At 39.7% G+C, this 23,602-nt stretch overlaps 2 protein-coding genes and 1 long non-coding RNA gene across 3 annotated transcripts; all 3 read left to right on the top strand.

Annotated features, from left to right (window-relative positions):
* Positions 1-247: 247 nt before the first annotated feature.
* Positions 248-5,469, top strand: LOC124265554 (phospholipase A and acyltransferase 3-like). Its single transcript, XM_046700342.1, has 4 exons — positions 248-413; positions 3,290-3,473; positions 4,326-4,455; positions 5,256-5,469. Exons 1-4 carry the CDS (start codon positions 302-304, stop codon positions 5,373-5,375), a joined length of 546 nt encoding a protein of 181 aa, XP_046556298.1. The 5' UTR covers positions 248-301; the 3' UTR covers positions 5,376-5,469.
* Positions 5,470-8,226: 2,757 nt separating this feature from the next.
* Positions 8,227-10,775, top strand: LOC124265553. Its single transcript, XM_046700341.1, has 4 exons — positions 8,227-8,556; positions 9,096-9,259; positions 9,521-9,762; positions 10,137-10,775. Exons 1-4 carry the CDS (start codon positions 8,404-8,406, stop codon positions 10,313-10,315), a joined length of 738 nt encoding a protein of 245 aa, XP_046556297.1. The 5' UTR covers positions 8,227-8,403; the 3' UTR covers positions 10,316-10,775.
* LOC124265555 lies at positions 8,264-16,568 on the top strand. The gene is made up of 3 exons (XR_006895479.1): positions 8,264-8,329; positions 13,095-13,098; positions 16,514-16,568. It is a non-coding gene; the product is annotated as an uncharacterized LOC124265555 (long non-coding RNA).
* Positions 16,569-23,602: the final 7,034 nt, after the last annotated feature.

Raw genomic sequence — 23,602 nt, 5'->3', positions numbered from 1 at the left:
AACTGTTTCAATCCGGGTTACAATTGATCTTCAGTAACCCATACTTCACATAAGAGGCGACTAACGGGATCGGATGGTCAGGCTCGCGGACCTGGTTGATGCATGACATGGTATCCCGAATGTGTAGTTCGATGCTCATGACGTCAATCGTTGGCCCGTCTGGTCCAGACTCGATCAGTTACAGACCGCCGTCGGGTCGCGGGACAGTTGCTGGGTGTTCCATTAAACAATGAAAAACAGACCGATCCTTATTGCGATTTCTTTGCTTGATAATATCAACAGTTCGTGACCTTGTGCCGGAATGACGTCAAAGGAGGTTCGCCGCCATAATGAAGCTGTGTACACTGACCTGGAGGTTGGGGATTTGCTGGAGTTTAAACGAGGAATGTACTCCCACTGGGCGTTATTCATCGGTAGGTAATGGTTACTCATTTGTAGATCATAGTTACCCTTTCTGTAGGTCACCGTTACTGATCTGTAGTCACTGTTACGGATCCATAGGTCACCGTTACTGATCTGTAGGTCACCGTTACTGATCTGTAGTCACTGTTACTCAACTGTAGGTCACCGCTACTCAACTGTAGGTCACCGTTACTGATCTGTAGGTCACCGTTACTGATCTGTAGGTCACCGTTACTGATCTGTAGGTCACCGTTACTGATCTGTAGGTCACCGTTACTGATCTGTAGTCACTGTTACGGATCCATAGGTCACCGTTACTGATCTGTAGGTCACCGTTACTGATCTGTAGTCACTGTTACTGATCCATAGGTCACCGTTACTGATCTGTAGGTCACCGTTACTGATCTGTAGTCACTGTTACTCAACTGTAGGTCACCGTTACTCAACTGTAGGTCACCGTTACTGATCTGTAGGTCACCGTTACTGATCTGTAGGTCACCGTTACTGATCTGTAGGTCACCGTTACTGATCTGTAGGTCACCGTTACTGATCTGTAGTCACTGTTACGGATCCATAGGTCACCGTTACTGATCTGTAGGTCACCGTTACTGATCTGTAGTCACTGTTACTCAACTGTAGGTCACCGTTACTCAGCTGTAGGTCACCGTTACTGATCTGTAAGGTCACCGTTACCGATCTGTAGGTCACCGTTACTGATCTGTAGGTCACCGTTACTGATCTGTAGGTCACCGTTACTGATCGTAGGTCACCGTCCATCAGGTCACCGTTACTAATCTGTGGGTCACCGTTACTCATCGGTAGGTCACCGTTACTCATCTGTAGGTCGTTACTGATCTGTAGGTCACCGTTACTCATCTGTAGTCACCGTTACTCACCTGAAGGTCATCGTTACTCATCCGTAGAAGGTTATCGTTACTCATTGCCACTCACCGGAAGGTCATCGTTACTCACCGCCAGGTTATCGTTACTCACCGAAGGTACGGTTACTCATCTGTAGGTTATCGTTACTCACCGGTAGGTCATCGTTACTAACCGGAAGGTCATCGTTACTCACTGGTAGGTCATCGTTATTCAACGGTAGGTCATCGTTATTCAACTGTAGGTCATCGTTACTCACAGGTAGGTTATCGTTACTCACTGGTAGGTCATTGTTACTCACAGGTAGGTTATCGTTACTCACTGGTAGGTCATTGTTACTCACAGGTAGGTCATTGTTACTCACAGGTAGATCATCGTTACTCACTGGTAGGTCATTGTTACTCACTGGTAGGTCATCATTATTCAACTATAGGTCATCGTTACTCACTGGTAGGTCATTGTTACTCACAGGTAGGTCATCGTTTCTCATTGGTAGGTCATCGTTACTCACCAGTAGGTCATCGTTACTCACCAGTAGGTCATTGTTACTCATTGGTAGGTCATCGTTACTCATTGGTAGGTCATCGTTACTCACTGGTAGGTCATCGTTACTCACCCGAGTAAACACTTAATTTGAAATAGGAGAACCGTTATGTAAACAAACGCACGTGCGTGTATTTGTCCATGGCATTATCCTTATTGAAAACATCATATGAGGCAACACAATTCCGTTAGCTACGTTCTTTGTACTTTCAATATGACGATATATTTATTTTCATGATTTTCTAAACAATGACATAGTTTAATAAACGATTTAAGTACTCGGGAATATTGTTATCATCGCACCGCAATCATCACGCGCGTTCTGAATGGTTTGTCGTATTTTCGCACATAACAAGCATCGAGACAGGGACGAGTCTTCTTGGAGGTTACGGAAAGGGGCGAGTAGTGACGAATGCAGAAATGGGCTTCACACATTATACCCTTGTGGGGAATCGAACCCGAGTCTTCGGCGTGACGGGCGAAGGCTTTAACCACTAGGCTACCTCATCGCGTGGAGCATGAGAATTCCATGTACCGTCCACCAATAATCTCGTCTGATGCCTCTTTGAACAGTATTCTAGTGAGTGAGTTGGGTTTTAAGCGGCTTTTACCAACATTCCAGCAATATCACGGGTGAGGACACCAGAAATGAACTCACACAATGTACCCATGTAGAGAAACAAACCCGGGTCTTCGGCGTGACGCGCGAACGCTTTAACCACTAGGCTACCCCACCGCTTGGAACACACCCCATGGTGAGAGTTCCATTTGTCCCATCGCCTTCATGTGGTTACCGCGCACCAACAAATGATAAGTTGCAGAAATCAGATTTAATGTTATATTGCAATCTCGATTTCCCAAAAATATTTTTGTGTCTACATAATCTGACTCTCTAATCATCCGATGAATACAAGGAGTGGGGAATCAGTCACGTAAATGAACACGTGCTTTACACAGATGAATTCACTTGTAAAGATCCGGGTTAGAATTGATCTTCAGCAACCCATGCTTGTCTCCCCGTAAAGATCCGGGTTAGAATTGATCTTCAGCAACCCATGCTTGTCTCCCCGTGAAGATCCGGCTTAGAATTGATCTTCAGCAACCCATGCTTGTCCCAAGAGGCGACTAACGGGATCGGGTCGTCAAGCTCACTGACTTGGTTGACACATGTCATCTTATAACATTTGCGTATATCGATGCTCATGCTGTTGATCACTGGATTATCTGGTCCAGACTCGATTATTTACAGACCGCCGCCATATAGCTGGAATATTGCTGAGTGCGGCGTTAAACACCAGACACACAAACACAGATGCTTTGCCCTTTCCACCAACTGGAACCTGACTGTCAGGATCAGCAAGAGTAGGTATTGTTTTACCATGACATTTTATATTTTATAAGTTGTTTTACATGATATTGAACTAGTTTATAGGAAACGTGGTGTAGCAGCTTTTGTGTTACCTAGGTAACAGCGAGGTGATCCATCTCTCGGGCGAGGACGACGACGGCCTTGGCGAGGTGGACAGGACGCACATCTTCACCATCAGCGGAGTAACATTCGACAAGGCGATCGTTCGCCGAGACAACTTCTGGGACGTCGCTGGCGATGACATGGTCTACAAGAATAACAGCAACGACTCCAAGTGGAAGTGAGTAGTTCGCTAATACAAAACAAGGATGCACACCCTCCTGAAACATATATTTGCCCAAACTTTACCTTATATGAACAATAACATACTGTTCAAATAGACACTGGATCCGAATTCGCGATCAGAGAATTCTGCTCTAACATAAGTGGACTGTTCCGACATTTGTCCAGGAAGGGAAGGTGGCTGGAAGGGGAGGGGGGCGAAGTAACAGGGAGGCAAAGTGGACGAGCTAGTAAGCGAAAGGTGCCTGGATCGCTCCCCACTTGTGACCGGGTGTAAAACCTTGGAGCTAACATTACTTTGCAGGCTCTTTCAGTGTTGTCACAACCCCAGTGTGCAGTACACAACCCACTCATCCGACGGTAGGTGACCAGATGGTAGACACACGAACACGTGCAGACACCTAGTTGACCGGGTTTAGTAACGTGGAATATCATTGAACAAAATACTGTGTTGATGTGTCCCAGTGAATGGTTGTATGACATGATGAGGTTGTATGAAAACTCGCTGCGCCTATCAGGCGGCATGAATGGGAATACCCCCAGGGGAGTTGAGTTGGTTAAATAGAAGTTGCGTGGATATTTGCGCTATGTAAATATCCTAAAATAACTCCTGTTGGAGACGTTATTTACCATTTTTACAAGATCATTCCTACACAATTCTGATGACAATGGAGCTTTATATTGCTTATTTTAACATCTGCAACATGGACTTTTTTCAAATCAAATCAGATAATTACCAACCCTTTGAATTTTCATATGAACTGCTACGAAATTTATTGCTTTTTATTCATTGAAGGCTTGAAAATAAATCTTTTAACGTTTATTGTTTTATTCATGACTATGTTTCCAGGTCTTTACCCCCGTCTCAGATTGTAGAAAGAGCCTTGTCCAAGATCGGCCGTGTGGGTTACAACCTCATCTTCAGCAACTGTGAGCATTTTGTGAAATGGTGCCGATACAATATGGAACGAAGTGACCAGGTAGGTGTTTATTGTTCACGATTTGCATATCTAAGATGAATTATATGTCCTCTTTGATTGTAAATTATATAATGATGCTAGAAAAAAGTTTATTACTCCACTTTTGTAGAATACTGTCAGCAAACAAACAGATAGAAATATTGTCATAAATGTTTGTAATATTTTGAAATGTGTAGTACATAAAACTAGAGCTGTAATTGTCAAAGCATAAACCTGTAACCTTCTATGTGCGCTTGTTTCAACTTAATAATTTATTTGTATTATGGGCCTTTGGTCTTTACACTGTATAAAATGTCTGTATGTCTGTCTGTCTGTTTGTTTGTCTGGTTTTGCATATTTTCATAGATTTCATATTTTAAATTGATTGTTCTGGCTTCAACTTCGTTATCAAACATAGAGTCGTGGTCGAGGGTGGATGAAGCCCACTGACTCAAAGGATGTGACGGAGCGTCAGCCAGGCGTTTCAAATTCGAAAGTTTGAGAAGAAAATCGAACTACCAGAGAATAATCGAAGTAACGAGAAATACTAGAATTTTCTCTGATCGCAATTTTCGCAAGAGTGAGTGTGGTTTAACGTCGGTTTTAGCAATATTCCAGCAATGTCTCGACGGGGACATCAGAAATGGGCTTCACACATTGTACCCAGGTCGTCGGTGTGGCGAGCGAACGCTTTAACCACTAGGCCACCATACCGCTCCGTTTTTGAAAGAAACTTAACCTGGTTTGTGAAACCTGGCTTGTTATAAGCGTGTTTGTTATATATGAAATTTCTATGATCTGTATCTGATCCTCCCTTTCAGGTGGAGAGTTATGCCACAGGCCTTGCTGTGGGAGGGGCTATTGCGGCCGTGGTGGGTGTGGTCGCCTGGCTGGGGAGCGGCTCAAAGGACCAGACAAAGGAGAGAAAGTCCCAGCACTGATTACTTCAAGCATCGCATTCTGTCATCCCGGATCCATGAGATTACTGATAATGAATAACTTGGTTACATTCGTAATAAATGGGATACACACAGACCAATTAACAATACTTAAATTATTACACAATGCCATTTAGAGAGTGGTCAGATGTAATATATGTTATATTTGGGATTACACTTTCTTAATAAAGTACAGATTCTAGTACTTTTGTTTGGTTGAGTCCCATCCTGGATTCGAACCCACACCCTCAGAGTCAGGCACCTAATCGCCAGCACACAAAGTCAGCCGCCTAACCTACTCCAGGGCCCCTATTCTCGAAAGTGTCCCAGCTAAGACAGATCCTAAGTAGTTAAGACAGAAGTTAGGACATCCTACCGTAAGGATAAGACCCATTCTCGAAATGATCCTATCCCTGTCCTAACTTGTGCTACCTATCCTAGCTAGGATAGCGAGCTCTTCAGTAGGTGAGATAGAAAAACCTTCATTTAGTTGGGGATTCCCCTAAATAATACCCATGATTCGTGGCATAAAAAAACACATAATATAAGGAAATTCAGCTTTTGATGGACTTAGTAGATCTAGAAGAAATTATTCGATATTTTCATCACATTATAGTAATTGGAAAATTCATTTTTTGACAAGGCGATAACAATTTTACTTCAGAATTTGAAAGTCTGCCAAAAAGAAATAAGGATATTAAAGATATGTGTAAAAACATATTTTCATTGTATTTGTTTTTTATGAAAATCATGACTTGAACTCTCATTATGCGTCATCTCACAAACTGAAAAATTCACCTAGGAAATAAACAGGAGTTACTTCCCCTATCAAGTTGGCCTTGACATTGACATTTCACGTGAATGTGACTGAAAAGAGCAATGTTGTGATTAAAAAGGCCGAGAATAGGTAAGAATTGAACAAATCTCTTTTGTAGATCTAAAGAATGCGTGCATTGCAACAAGTGTGTCTATTCATTACCGATTAATTGATAATATGAACTGAAGAAACTCTTCATAACTCATCAAAACTGTGTGCTGTTGTAAATTCAAATGTAAGTTTGACGAGTTATTTTGTTTGACGTCAAAATTGGTGAACAAACAAGTACCACTCTATGTTGACTTCCACTAAGATAGACTTAGGACACGTCAGAACCTATCCTAGTATTTGTCCTAAGTTAGGACATCCTAGCGCTAGGATACTTTTCGAGAATAAGGTAGGACACCTATCCTAGACCCTAGGATCAAAGTTAGGACATCCTTGGGCTAGGATCCTTTCGAGAATAGGGGCCCTGTTCTGGACGTTGATGGTATTGGTACTGGAAGTTTATGGTATTGGTTGTGGACGTTGATGGTACTGGTACTTGACGTTGGTGGTATTGGTTCTGGACGTTGATGGTATTGGTTGTGGACGTTGATGGTATTGGTACTGGACGTTGATGGTATTGGTTCTGGACGTTGATGGTACTGGTACTAGACGTTGATGGTATTGGTTGTGGACGTTGATGGTATTGGTACTGGACGTTGATGGTATTGGTTCTGGACGTTGATGGTATTGGTACTAGACGTTGATGGTATTGGTTCTGGACGTTGATGGTATTGGTTCTGGACGTTGATGGTACTGGTACTAGACGTTGATGGTATTGGTTCTGGACGTTGATGGTATTGGTTCTGGACGTTGATGGTATTGGTTGTGGACGTTGATGGTATTGGTACTGGACGTTGATGGTACTGGTACTAGACGTTGATGGTATTGGTTCTGATCGTAACTCCCATACTTTAACATAGACATACGACATCCTAGCGCTAGGATACTTTTCGAGAATAAGGTAGGACACCTATCCTAGACCCTAGGATCAAAGTTAGGACATCCTTGGGCTAGGATCCTTTCGAGAATAGGGGCCCAGGAACATTACAACCGGGAAAACGTGGAAGAGTGAGTGAGTTAAATGTTAGGCCTCTTTTAGCAATATTCCAGCAATATCACGGCGGGCGACACCAGAAATGGGCATCACGTATTATATCTCTCGAACCCGGGTTTTCAGCGGACAAGCACTTTAACCATTAGGTTACCAGCCGCTCCAGAACGTGGAAAAATTATACTAGTCCAGACTAGCCGTATTTAACATACCGTGATTACTTTTCATACCCACCCGCATGGTATTGGTTCTTGACGTTGATGGTATTGGTACTGGACGTTGGTGGTATTGGTTCTTGACGTTGATGGTATTGATACCGGACGTTGGTATTGGTTCTGGACGTTGATGGTATTGGTTCTGGACGTTGATGGAATTGGTGCTGGACGTTGACGGTATTGGTTCTGGACCTTGATGGTACTGGTTCTGGACGTTAATGGTATTGGTTCTGGACGTTGATGGTATTGGTACTGGAAGTTTATGGTATTGGTTCTGGACGTTGATGGTACTGGTTCTGGACGTTGATGGTATTGGTACTGGACGTTGATGGTATTGGGTTCTGGACGTTGATGGTACTGGTACTTGACGTTGATGGTACTGGTACTTGACGTTGATGGTATTGGTTGTGGACGTTGATGGTATTGGTACTGGACGTTGATGGTATTGGTTCTGGATGTTGATGGTACTGGTACTAGACGTTGATGGTATTGGTTGTGGACGTTGATGGTATTGGTACTGGACGTTGATGGTATTGGTTCTGGACGTTTATGGAATTGGTGCTGGACGTTGATGGTATTGGTTGTGGACGTTGATCGAATTGGTGCTGGACGTTAATGGTATTGGTTCTGGACGTTGATGGTATTGGTTCTGGACGTTGATGGTATTGGGTTCTGGACGTTGATGGTACTGGTACTTGACGTTGATGGTATTGGTTCTGGACGTTGATGGTATTGGTTGTGGACGTTGATGGTATTGGTACTGGACGTTGATGGTATTGGTTCTGGACGTTGATGGTACTGGTACTAGACGTTGATGGTATTGGTTGTGGACGTTGATGGTATAGGCTGTATTCACGCCCGCCATGTTTTCAACTCAGAACGAGGCTTGGTGCACAAACAATGGCGGCCCTGCATTGCTGTGTACCGATGTGCACTAATGATTCTCGTTATGACACCGAGGGACAGCTGTCTTTTCACAGAATCCCTGCTGAAAAAAACTTAAGAAAAGAATGGCTTGTTAAGATAAGAAGAGATGTCGGACCATATTTCAAGGTAAATATCAATTCTTTCAACATGTGCGATTGTTTCCGAGCAGCTAAAATACTTTTACTCACTTTGCAATACTTATCCCAAAGTAATATTTTTTTATGAATATGAGATACCCAATTCGGAATATCGGCTCTATTGGAAATGCGTTGAAAGGGCGATCAGCCTTGCAGTTTTTAGAGAATTAAACACAATTAAGGACAAATTATAGGGTTACAAGTCGAACATGATTGTAGCATATGTGTGTACACAGTAATATTTAATAAAAAATAATCAAGTTAGTGTTTACAACAACCACTAAGGAATGGTTTTGTAGCTGCTCAATGACCCAGAAAGTAATCCCAGCCAATATTGGAGAAGAATTCTCCTCCACCTCAAGCTCTTTTGTGTTACATGATAATAACAGTTTATGCCATCTTTCAGTACATCAAAGATTGGGTTTAACATTAGTGACGGTAGTGATCACACACATAATTTTATCATTACAAGTAATCTGATTATAAGACAATGCATATAATAGATCTATACACCTATCATATTTTCAGCTTTCTGACAAAACAAGGGTCTGCTCATCTCATTTCAAGGCAGGTGATATTCGTCGTACTTTAATAGGAAAGAGAACGCTACTACCAGGATCAGTTCCTAGCCTCTTTCCATGGACACAGAGATCCCCATCAAAACGGATAGGTCCACAAAGAAGATCATTGAAGTTAGTATTGGCTTGTGATTGCTTTCTTGAGATTATTGTGCAATGTAATCACTATTTTGAGACAGCAATTTTATGATACATATACATGCTTTTTCTTGAGACTTTGGTAGAAAATTCACATTATGTAATTCTAATAATGAAACAACTGACCCTAAGAGTAAAGTATACAAATAATTGATAAACAATTTTCTTTTTCTCAAAATATGCACAGAATTTTCCAGTGACAGATGGTGACTTTATATTGTTTAAAATTTGTTTCAGGAAGATTGATCCTGAGCCAATAGAAATTCAGGTTGCTGGAGAAATGCCATGTTCACATGATGAAGTACCCTTAGCTTCCATGGATCATGACTACACCATAACCCCTCAGCCAATTGATGAACAACTTGCAGCTGCACATGCAGAATTGAAAGTACTTAAGCAGCAACTACTTGAGACAAGTCAAAAGCTGTTTTTCTTGGAGCGTTTCAGCAATGATCCTCAGAATATTAATTTCTACACAGGTATCACACACTTTCATTGTATCACCTATAATTCTTGCACAGACTCTTACCTAAAGCCATTTCTGGTGTCCCCCCGCCGTGATGTTGCTGGAATATTGCTAAAAGCTGTGTAAAACCAAACTCAGTCAGTCTTATCTGTAGCCACCATTTTTTCATATATTTTGTATTTAATAATGTGAACACATTTTTTAATAATTTATTGTATATTGCATAATTGCATTTTACATGTAAAAAAAACCCTGGGACAACCAACGGTTAACTGATCACGGAGTAGGCTGAACAGTGTTGGATTAACAAGCTATTGAAGTATATTTCAATCTTCAAAAAAATTCCAAAAATATAATAATTAATATATATTATCTTTCCTCACACAGGTTTTAAAGACTATGCAACTCTCAAGAGTGTCTTCGTAGCCCTACAGCCCACAGCTACTACCATGATTAGGTGGACGCAGATGCAGAGACATTCATCAAACATGGATAAATTGAAAACAAGTGCATTCCATAACGAATCACTGCCCTTGATAGATCAGTTTTTTTATGTTTTTATGTAGAGTGCATCAAGGACTACTTGAACGTGATCTGGCAGTTAGGTTCAATTTGTCTCAATCATCAGTCAGTAGGATATTAATCACTTGGGCCAACTACCTGTATGTGATGCTAGGAAGTATCAAGATTTGGCCAACTCGTTCAATAATTGACAGTAACATGCCAAGAGATTTCAAACTTTGGTATCCCAAGACACGGGTCATCATAGATTGTACAGAGGTGAAGGTGCAGACTCCTAGTTCCAGAGTATTGAACTCAGAGGTTTATTCCTCGTACAAGAGCCACACAACGTTTAAGGGTCTGATAGGTATTACACCCTGTGGAGTTTTATCGTTTGTTAGTACTTTATATACCGGTGCAATTTCTGATAAGGAAATCACAAGTAGATGTGGCATTGTGGATCTTCTGGAGCCAGGTGATGAGGTAATGGCTGATAAAGGATTTTTGATACAGGATTTATTGGAGAAAAAAAAACAAGCAAGTTTAGTGATCCCCCCATTTCTTGACCATAAAGGACAGTTCAGTGGAGAAGAGGTGTCAGAAACCCAAGAAATTGCACGTTTAAGAATCCATGTGGAAAGAGCAATCAGGCGTATAAAAGAATATCATATATTTGATGGAGTTGTTCCTCTCACCCTAGCATCATCAATCAATCAGATATGGACAGTTTGTTCAATTCTTACAAATTTTCGAGGACCATTATTTTAAGTGAAATTGTAACTGTTGAGTATGGTAAATTTTCTAATTATGAACATGATGATACATGATGCATGGCAACGTACATGTTTTCGCCAGCTCCTAATGACTCTGTGGATATTAATAGTAAGGATGTAGTATCAAATCATTTGAATTGTGATAAAAATAAACGTCTGAGAACAATTTTGTGAAAGAACTGGTATGAGGGTAAAATGTACAAAATACTAAAATCATGGTGCTTCGAAGAGGTGGTCCTTTAAATAACTTATGAGAATTGGTATTTTAAAGGCCAAAAAAATTGATGTTGTTAACAACTATAGATACCTTTGGGGTGGTTTTCACACCAACCTTGTCATGGTCAAAAGAACAAAGCTGTTCAGCAGCCCAGGCATACAAGGCTCTGATGTCCTTATTTAGCTATCAGAGAAAATATGGTTTTGTTTCTTGTACTGATGCCTTTACAATATCTCATAAAATGCTTGTTCCAATTTTTTGTTATGGAGCTGACTTTTGGGGTACACACTATTGTAAAACCATCGAAAGAGTACACACCAGTTTTTGTAAGAGGATATTAAGGCTACATAAGAATATGTGTGATGTTATGGCACTTGGTGAATGTGGTAGAGTACCACTCCAATGCAATTATATGTTAAAACCAACAAAGTATTGGTGTAGAATAATCCAATTAGATGACCTTATCAGTCTTATTTAATGCTGAAGAATCTAGATGATGTGGGTAGAAAGACCTGGGCGTCTCATGTGAGAAATTTCAGTTTGGCTTTGGAGTACTTTGGACATGACACTGGTAATATTGAAATGTTTACTGCTCTTTTAAACAAAGATTATTTGATTCCTTGAGTCAAGTGTGGCACTCTATAACTTCACAGTCGAGTAAGTGCCAAACGTATTGTCAATTTAAAACAATGTTACATGTTGAATCTTGTATCTCAAGAGGCATCTAAGAACAGTTATTTGTAAATTCAGGTGCAACAATTTCAGGTTAGCAATCTAAACAGGAAGGCAGTGCATTAACACACTTTTCATAATATTGTAATATGGGCCTTGGCCTAAATACATGAATAAAATTGTCTGTCTGTCTTATTATGAACCTTGTTGGATTTCTGGGAAGTGTCTTCAGACACTAAGCAAGAATATGACCTCGATAACCCCTTGCTTGTTGAAAAAGGCGACTAAACTGGGGATCTTTTGCTTTCACTTTCTTTCTTTTCATGTCTCTTCTCTCTGTGTACACCAAATGTTGATAGAGCTGAAAAATTGCTGAAAGTCATGTAACAATTTCACTCCCAAACTCAGTCTAATCCTGAAACCTTTGTGCAGTGTACTTTTGTGCAGCTCGGAGACGGAGCCTCAGTGACAATGTAGGTGAAACATTGCTGAAAGTCATCTCACATTACTCACCTGTATTTCTCAAGTACACTTATATGTATAAATATATTTTGCCCCCAAAATAAAACAGAATTAACTTACATAAATCAGACATACAATGACTTCCACTTTGTGTTGTGGGTTTTGGTGTCTGACCCTCTAAAGACATGTAAATGATGAGAGACAACTGTTCATTGAATTGGTAGTTAAATTGTTTATTAAATAACTGTAACACACTCTAATAAATCTGCATACTTACAAGTGAAGTTGTGTTTTTCATAAATAACATGTATTAACCCACCACATTATCCATGTAGTATTAAGGTAAGCATGTGAATTCTAGATGCATACTACTCTCAAAGCCCAGACTGTGTCATACCTGAAGACATTAAATAACTGTATCACACTCAAAAGATTTGCATACATACATATGAAGTTGTGTTTTCCATAAGTAAGATTATATGTTAACCCACCACATTATCCCTGTAGTATTAAGTTAGGCATGTGAATTCTAGATGCATTCTACTCTCAAATCCCCAGACTGTGTCATACCTGAAGACAAAAACAGGGATTTACAGGACGATTGACAATTGACGCGACAAAATTTATTAGCTCGTCCACAGGGATGCAGAAAAAAGCCCAAATACTTTTGGTAAAAATTCTAATCAAGTGGCAGTAAGTTATCCCTGAGTTTGCTACTAGCTGGGTTATGGTATTATTTGCAATTTAATTACTGTAACAATGTGATGATCATGATACATATTAGTATTAATACTGTTATTGTATGGTGTAAGTGTTTGGGAGCCCAATTTTGTTGGCCATGACCCCTGAAAATTAAGAGTATGAGTCCCAGGTACCATCAAATACCCAACTTCATGTACATCCCTGTGTAAAAAAGTTGGTATTCCTTCTGCTTTTCAGCTAGATGGTCAGCACTAAGGGGATAAGAGTAGGGACTGCTTGACTCGGAGGCAGTATAATGTGTCGGAGTAGTTGTGAGAAGCTGAAATATCGCTGGTGCGACTTTAAGTACCAAAACAGAGCAAAATAACTCAAAGCAAGACCTGAGTGGCCTATAAGATGAGATGTTGGTGTGACTTGTAATATTATAGTGGTTACATAACCACTAAATCCAAAATTGCGGAATGAAAAGTATTGCTAAAGTGTAATCAATTCCAATTTTGACAGTATATTGCAATATGAAGTCATTTTCATTAAAATGTGCAAAACATCAAAATATTTGTTATATTTTTCAACATCATTCCTTGTTTAGTGAGAAACCATTTCTCCAACATTGCTAAACTGAGAGTATCTCCACATCATCATACTATTTTAATCCTTGACTAGCGATTTCTAGACATCTAACATCATTAGCATGTCTACATATCTATTTAATATTAGACAGTTTAGTACAGACTGCAGGCAATAAATACTCAAAATAAAATTTATCAAGCAAACACTTCATGTCTTGCCATTTTTCATCATCAAATACCACACGTTCCAAATGGAAATCCTCCTCACATTTCACAAAAAAATCACACCAGGTCATTCCAGATAGACCCATTTGTCCTATAACCTGATAATAATATTTATGACTTTTTTTCAGTTTGAAAGTGCCATCTCGAATGTCTTTTCTAAGAAAGTCACAAGCCGAGAAGTTTGTTTTGCTTGGACACTTGATTTCCAATAATCCATGATTAGGGTCTGAAGTGGGGTCATAAACCTTGCGGTCTGGAGAAGTGCCAAGGTGAGGACAACTTGGATTTACAACAAATCCACTCAAGTACACATTGTTGCTGGTAATTTCAGAATACAATTTTGCTGCCTTAGGTTCCTCCTCTGTCCCAAACTTCATAGCTGCTGTCTGGATTGGTTTCAAATTTAGCATACGATCAGCCAGTTTCTCATAATCATTCTTTCTAACACACACACATCTTTAAACACAGATGAAGTAATTCTGTGTTTCCTCACGTCATGCCATGTTCTGTTAAAACTTTGTTCTCGTGTAAGACTTTCAAGTTCTAAACAAAAGGATCTGTCCATGTAAAGACCATGAAAAACATTGTAGCCTGAATAAGTGAGACAGGTTGAATATATGGAAACTTGTTGAGGCAATATGAAATCGGGAAATGTCATTTGGTCCAAGTGGTTGATGATATCTGAGGTCAACTTGACTGGTTTTTGTTGGTATGAGAGCACAGATCCTTGAGGTACTGGACCAAACTTCGAATCAGTCACGATGCATTCTTGGTATGAATGGATGACTTTCAATATCTGTGCACTACTGTTTACTGATGAAAGCTGATTAACCAAGTCATTACAAAATTCTTGGTGAGGTATGGGTGTCACAGGACAGTATACCTTTGGTATTACACCTTCTGTTACCTTTTTCTTCCTCTTCCTTGTTTTCATTTCACTACTTGTTTTAACTTTATTTACAGTTAGTGAATCCACAGCTTGTGGGGTTAGACCCTCAGTCCTTAGTGGTATTTGCCAGGCCTGAGGCAATGAAGTTCTGCTTTGCACAGGTGGAACTGCTCTAAGTCCAAGCTTTTGAAAATGGGAAATAGAAAATAGCAGACCCAAGCAGTGAGAGCACTGTCCCCTTCCGGCCTTGCAATCACATATTGCTCCTGTGACCTGTATTTCTGATGCAGATTCAGGAAGTGTCAGAGAAATCTGAAAGTAAAAATATGATGAATATAAATATTCAGAATTGAAAGGAAAGAAAATTGGTCACAACGAGTTACATCACATTTTTATCAGAAGAATCCAGTTTATTGCATTATTAATTATACATTTTAAAGTTTCATTAATAACTGATGAGCAAAATGTTTCTTAAGTGCTATATTGACATAGAAGAAAACAAAGGAAAATAAAATCCCACCCACCCTAGCCTGTTTTGTTTAAAGTGATGTGAAACAAGACATTATTTTGTTATGGCCTAGGCCCTAATGGTATATAAACGATCACAATATCATCAAGTATTAAGCAGGATCTGCGGAACGGTAAATAATGGTCTATACATCAGGGCTCCAGATAAGGGCCGTATCGGCGTATGTACGGATAGAAAATATGCACGATACGGTAGGAAACAATTTAGAAAACGTAGCAGATACGCACCACAGCAGGTCTTAAAATCATTTACAGACGTATTTTTCTGAAATTGTTTTATTGTTTACTGACCTGTTTACACAAGAGCAGCAATGTTGTGGTGCATATATAAAACAAAACACAAGATTACTGATACGCCATTATTTTCCATTCAGTACTCAAAATGTACTCTTAAGTTTATCCAGTACTCCTATATTGAAAAAAATAAGGAGTACGTACTCCTGATGTTGAAAAATTATCTGGAGCCCTGATACATGCATTAATGATAATAAAGAAATAACTGTTGACGTCTTGGCCAATTTTTTTTTGTGGACGCTCTGGTCAGTAGCCGTTTTATAAATAACACAAACTATTAAACCGAAAAAATTGACAATGCATGAATAACAACAAGCATACGAAAAGCATTCATGCCAACAAGAACATGAAGAACTTAAACTCGTATCCAAACCATTAGCTTGTATGGCGGATCATTTTTCTTCACGGAGGGGAAGCTTTTCCCCCTTATTTGACATTGATTGCTCATGGAGTCAAATTTAGCTGCAAAAAATGTAAAATCTTGCAAAAAAAGCTTTTATTATAGTACATTATTAATTACAAGACATACCAGAGAAAATATAGATAACCCAGATCTGTCCTAAATGTAACCAAGCTGACTACACCATGCACACTGGCCAGCATACCAAACTACTGCTCGAAAACTGGACTATCTACTTAAGAAAAAGAACATTTTTTTTACTTACCTTCTATGTCGTGAATGTAGCCCTCCACAAATAACCCATATCCTTTTTTCTGCTTCCGTCTGGGTATCCTACATGTATTATTAGCCCACCGATCAATAAATTCTTGGGAAATAACTGGAACACTTTCGAGATTCTTCGACCAAGCCATCCTCACCGCTTGCGGACCAAGCCTCGTTTTCAGTTTCAAAATGGCCGCGGCGTGAATTTAGAGTATTGGTACTGGACGTTGATGGTATTGGTTCTGGACGTTGATGGTATTGGTACTAGACGTTGATGGTATTGGTTCTGGACGTTGATGGTATTGGTTCTGGACGTTGATGGTACTGGTACTAGACGTTGATGGTATTGGTTGTGGACGTTGATGGTATTGGTTCTGGACGTTGATGGTATTGGTTGTGGACGTTGATGGTATTGGTACTGGACGTTGATGGTACTGGTACTAGACGTTGAGGGTATTGGTTCTGATCGTAACTCCCATACTTTAACATAGACATACGACATGCATAGGGCTAAGGTGATCGTAACTCCCATACATTAACATAGACTTACGACAATGATGGGGCTAAGGTGATCGTAGCTCCCATATTTTAACATAGACTTACGACATTCATAGGGCGAAGGTGACCGTAACTCCCATACTTTCACCTAGACTTACGACAATGATGGGGCTAAGGTGATCGTAACTCCCATACTTTAACGTCGACATACGACATTCATAGGGCTAAGGTGATCGTAACTCCCATACTTTAACATAGACTTACGACAATGATGGGGCTAAGGTGATCGTAACTCCCATACTTGAACATAGACTTACGACAATCATAGGGCTAGGGCGATCGTAACTCCCATACTTTAACATAGACCTACGACAATAATAGGGCTAAGGTGATCGTAAGTCCCATACTTTAACATAGACTTACGGCAATAATAGGGCTAAAGTGACCGTATCTCCCATCCTTCAACATAGACTTACGACAATAATAGGGCTAAGGTGATCGTAACTCCCATACCTTAACATAGACTTACGACATTCATAGGGCTAAGGTGATCGTAACTCCCAAACTTTAACGTCGACATACGGCATTCATAGGGCTAAGGTGATCGTAACTCCCATACTTTAACATAGACTTACGACAATGATGGGGCTAAGGTGATCGTAACTCCCATACTTTAACATAGACTTACGACATTCATAGGGCTAAGGCGATCGTAACTCCCATACTTTAACATAGACCTACGACAATAATAGGGCTAAGGTGATCGTAACTCCCATACTTTAACATAGACTTACGACAATAATAGGGCTAAAGTGACCGTATCTCGCATCCTTCAACATAGACTTACGACAATAATAGGGCTAAAGTGATCGTAACTCCCATACTTTAACATAGACTTACGACATTCATAGGGCTAAGGTGATCGTAAATCCCACACTTTAACGTCGACATACGACATTCATAGGGCTAAGGTGATCGTAACTCCCATACTTTAACGTCGACATACGACAGTCGTAGATCTACGATCGCTTTGTGGAACAAGGTCCTGATCTATGTTGATTCATGCGATGAGATGGGTCGCACTGGGTCGTAAAATCAGGGGTCAATAACAATGATAATAATAATATGTCCTTGTTTACAAAGACTAACTTTCAACTTCAAAGCATTCCAGGTTCCTGTTTAACCCAATAAGTTTTTTAGCAGGGATTTCATGGCTTTGTATAAATTTTGTTCTTAAAATACTTACATGTGTACTTGCCATCTACTGGAATATACAAGTATATACAACATACAAGTATATACAATATACAAGTATATACAACATACAAGTATATAAATATACAAGTATATACAACATACAAGTATATACAATATACAAGTATATACAACATACAAGTATATAAATATACAAGTATATACAATATACAAGTATATACAACATACAAGTATATAAATATACAAGTATGTACAACATACAAGTATATACAACATACAAGTAAATAAATATACAAGTATATACAACATACAAGTATATACAATATACAAGTATATACAACATACAAGTATATAAATATACAAGTATATACAACATACAAGTATATACAATATACAAGTATATACAACATACAAGTTTCCTCAGATATATTGTACAGCAGTTATTTCTCGAGAGCTTCGTCTATACGCACATGTTGTCAATAATGGTTGTAGTGATCAATCTGAATAAACATTTCCTAAATGCCGTGCGTTGTCGGAGTTCATCTATGTGTATTCTATACTACTGAGGGGCGGTGGGGTAGCCTGATGGTTAAAGCGTTCGCTCGTCACGCCGAAGACCCGGGTTCGATTCCCCACATGGGTACATTGTGTGAAGCTCATTTCTGGTGTCCCCCGCCGTGATATTGCTGGAATATTGCTAAAAGCGGCGTTAAACCAAACTCACTCACTCACTCACTCACTATACTACTGATGTAATCTATACTACTTTTTCTATATGACTATCCTGCTTCAGTACAAGTTAATGCTGTTTCAGTGTATGAGGGAGCAAGAGTAGTGTGTCTGGATGGAGACCATTGTCAGAACAATATTTATAGTTGCTGATTTCCAAATGGATACAGTGTATGGTAGTTATGGACATTGCAATCAATTTAATTGTCAGAGATGAACACGCGGATATAAGTGAAATACCTGTTCAATATTAACGCCCAAATCAAGAAGATATAAAAGAACTGGTTGAATAGTACCAATAAGTAAACTATCAGAGACAGAGAGGATATAAAACATCTGGAAAGGATAAACAAGTCTTCACGATGATCTCAGTCATCTTGTTCTTCGGGTTCTTGTTCTTCTTTGAAGAATATACTATAGCAGAAGAGGAAATGATTATAAATATTTCTAATCCCTGGGTCGAGTGGCCAAGTGGTTCAAGTGTTTGGTTGTTACCCGGAAGACCTACAAGAGTACATTATTATAAGTGCATTTCTGGTATCCACGGTCATGATATTGGTGGAATATTGCTGGACGCAGTGTAATACTCACGCCTTATTCTCTGACGCAAACGGGGACGTGGTTCATGGCTCCCTTCACCAAGATAACCATATGTTCTTTTTCACATGACATAAGCAATTGGAAATGATAGTATAGTATGACCAGAAATTATTGAGAATTTTAGGAATATGTTTAATTGGATTTCTAGTATAAACAACCTTGACCAGCTATAAAGTGCTTGGTTTCATTCAAGAGAGACAACTCCGTTCATCCTTTTTCATTAGTTTATGAAGAGTTATCCCCCTTTGTTTACTTGCTCGCAGACGACATTTTCAGTGATCCTCAGCTAAAGTGATTTCAAGTAGAATAGGCATCCCTTTGTCCACTGTTTATCGTGTTTTGAAAAGTATTGCAAATGGATATGGCATTGAGCACCAGGGAGGCGCAGGTAGGCCCAGAAAATTGACTGTCGGTGACAGGCGGCGGCTTGGTATTCTTGTTTCTAAAAACAAAGAAGGACTTAAGGCTCGATATGATTGATAGAGGAACTGTAGCTGTCTGTAAGGAGACATTTAGAACTGAGCTGCATGCAATGGGTTGGCAGAATAGTCGAGGAATTCCATCACCGATCATGAAACGAGAACAAAAGGAGCGAAGGTTGAACTGGTGCTTACAGCATAGAAATTTTCAGTGGGACAATGTGATTTTCTCAAATGAAAGTTCTGTGGTGGCTGTTTCCTAATGCACTGAAATTCTGGACCAAACAAACTGAAAAATCTCTGCATCAGCGCCCAAAGAACAGTCGGAAATTTAACGTGTGGGGTGGCATATCTGCGTTAGGGGCAACGCCCCTCTGTGTATTTGAAGGGAATATGAACAGTGAGCGGTACACAGACATTCTCGAGGGACATTTACTTCCATCTGCTCACATGTTCTATGGAAATGTTTGGATTTTCCAGCAGGACAACGACCCAAAACATCGTTCAAAGCATTCACAGGCCTGGCTTCGGACCCAAAATATGACATTATTAGATTGCCCAAGCTATAGCCCTGATCTAAATCCAATAGAAAATGTTTGAGGACTTATGAAGGAAAGTGTCAATAAGAAAAATCTGACAAACATTGCTGAAATGAAAGAAGAGGTGGTACGATATTAGGACAGCATGGACCACGACATTCTAACTTCTTTCATCAGTAGTATGCCCCGTCGCATTGAAGCCAGCATTGCTGCCCATGGTGACTTGACAAAATACTAACTGTTCTGCTAATATTCACATTTAATACGTGAGAAATGAGTGACAAAAAATTAAAAAAATTACAATCTTTAAATTCTCAATAATTACTGGTTGAACTGTATCATATATGCGATTTGTGGCCTGTTCAACAAAGCGATCGTAGCGCTATGGTCCGATTCTAAATCCTTCTGGGAGTTTTTATGAAAGATTAAAGAAACATCAGTGATGATATTATGTGTTGGTGAAAGGGTAAGCGTATCCTGCTCCAGCGGAGTGATAAATATCTGTGCAACAGATGACCTCATCAAACGGTAGAAGTCAAATTAGGGAATAGTGCCTACCATAAAAAGTATATTTACTGAGGTCTCAAATGTTGTATCTTTGATCTTTGAAATGTTCGTAAAAAGAACATGCTCGATTGTACTTCGACCGCCTCCGTGGTGTAGTGGTCAGAGCGTCCGCCCGGAGAGCGGAAGATCGCGAGTTCGATCCCCGGCCGCGTCATACCAAAAGAAGTTAAAATATGGTACTTGTTGGTCCCTGTCTGGCGCTCGGCATTTATGGGTACATCAAGGACTGGTCGGCTTGGAGTCAGTATAATGTGTCTGAGTGTGGTATTCATGCTTCACTGCGGCATGGTATCTCAGTGTGCTAGCACTATAAAACCAGCTTCAGTCTGGGCTAGTACAAGCAGCCGCACATACACATACACACGCATGCACGTCGTCATATGAGCGAAATATTCTCAAGCACGACGTAAACCCAATTTCACCTCACCTCACCTCGGTTGTACTTCAAAAGTTGTCATATGTGAACAGCTTAAGCTGAAACTGAATATTGTTCGCCATGAAGATAACGTTGATTACTGAAACGTTGATTACTGAAACGTTGACTACTCAAACATTGATTACTGGAAGGTTCAAATCCTCCCTCTTGTCAAAAAAGCATTTATTCATAAAGGCCAGATTGCATAAACCGTGAAATGCATCGATTTACAGACAGGTGGTATAGAGAAAATGTGCCCTCCACACCCCCTCCCGTCGTCTATCTAATACCTTCCCTGGAGTTAAACAATCTGGGCCCACAAGATGTTACTTTATACTCGTTGTAGGCCACAGTTCTCCCTGTAGTGATGACACTGCATTACTGTTGAACTGGCAACGTGGCATGATACACTTTACAAGAAATATGTGGACGTATGTCGGGTGGGGTTCCGCGACAAGAATATTAGGGGTAGACCCATCTGTCAGGTCAAGTAATCTCATGTAATCCGGATTAAATGTAGCGCTTGAGTTATGAAATACACAATGCCATTTTAGAAAGTTGTCAGATGTAACATATGTTATATTTGGGATTACACTTTCTCAGTAAAGTACAGATTCTAGGACTTTTGGGGGTTGAGTGCCATCCGGGATTCGAACCCACTGCTCTGCCACCGCGGCTTTCACAAAAATGGAAGTCGGATAACTGGTAGTCTAGACTGAGGACTTTGGGACTCAACCCAAAAAAAGTACTAGAATCTGTACTTTACTGAGAAAGTGTAATCCCAAATATAACACATGTTACGCTTGAGTTGCTGATCCTGATTTTCGAAGCTCCCTTAGCGCTAAGATAGTCGTAAGTGCCATACATTAACTCACGACTATCTTAGCGCTAAGAGAGCTTCGAAAATCTAGGCCAAGGGCCCTTATTGTTAGTTTCGGTGAGCTCAGTTCAGTTGGGAGTCAATTACTGTCACTTACTCGAATATTGGGCTTATTCCATGGAAAACAATAAATGTGATCCTTAACACAACAAACCAGAGGAGCATGCAAGGATTTCCAGTCGACTGCCTGTGGAGAACTATAGAGATGTTCTGTGTGAGGTTAAGCACATGGGTGATACTAAATTGGTAATTGGTAAATAAATGAAATACTGCCACGAACCACCAATATTTACACCCCTTTAAATACATAATTATATGAATACATCCATGATCCTTTTATTGGTAACAAATTTAAAACAATTGATATACATGTACATTGAAGGCCATTATACATTTTTTACACAATTACATACAAGAATATATAATAAAGCACTAAATTAAATACATTCAAAATACATACAAACACGGTTTTCACATGATTAATAAATTAATTACATAGATGCAAATTATAAACATTCAAACTACAACTGCAAATACATTATCTATAATCAAGAAGCATTTATTTCTTATAACATCACACATGTTGCTGGGGCTTCATCAGGTACGACTGATCCACTACGCAACTGCAACATAATAATAATAATAGTCCATTTATTTTGCGCATTTATCCTTGCACATTGCATGCTCAAAGTGCTGACATATGTCTACCGTGACGAAACATCAAAGGATTTTCACTGTAATACCAAATGTCGTATTCCAGTGAAGTTTTAAGGTTAACGATACACATGACGACACGAAAAAATGTATAGATATATTTATCGTCACCACTCCACTCATGATACAGTCGGAATCTTCCACTGACTGACAGAGATACTTGGTCTTGTTTCATATCAAGAAACCAAAGCACCCCACACCTAGTAAAGAAACTATTTAGTAAGTAGCTGTACAAATCTCTTGTAACATTCCCAATAATGCCTGTATAAGATATTGCAAATCTTTCTCTCAAACATTCCCATCACCACAATGCCGGAGATGGAAAACAGGAAAGTTTAGTTTAAAAAGATATAGCTTCGACTGGATATGTTAACAGTGGAACTTTGACAACCACTTTCAAACCGGGCATATCATAACTCTGTTGTCCAGCACGAGAAGCATTGGATGACCCACTACAGCAACACTGATGCTCATTAATTATGATCAGAAATTATTTGTTGCACCTTAATGAATGATTACGTAATTTGTTTGCAGCAACGGTAACAACACAAATGTACGCGTTACAACTGTCGTGTTTGGGACAGAGGCTTTGAATCGATGGTGTACTTATATCAACTCATCTAATCCAGTTAGACTTATGTGAAACTTGCGTGATTCCAGTGAAATATAATGACACTAATGACACTAATGACACTAATGACACTAATGATCAAATATGTCAAAATGTTCACATCATAGGCGGCCAAGAGTTTCAGAAATAAATCTGACAAAACCATATGCT

The sequence above is a fragment of the Haliotis rubra genome, unplaced genomic scaffold, assembly GCF_003918875.1.
Source record: "Haliotis rubra isolate DU_JTF1 unplaced genomic scaffold, ASM391887v1 Scf984, whole genome shotgun sequence".
Taxonomy (NCBI): Eukaryota; Metazoa; Mollusca; class Gastropoda; order Lepetellida; family Haliotidae; genus Haliotis; species Haliotis rubra.
The sequence above is the reverse complement of the archived record's forward strand: the minus strand, read 5'-3'. Positions and strand labels throughout refer to the sequence as shown.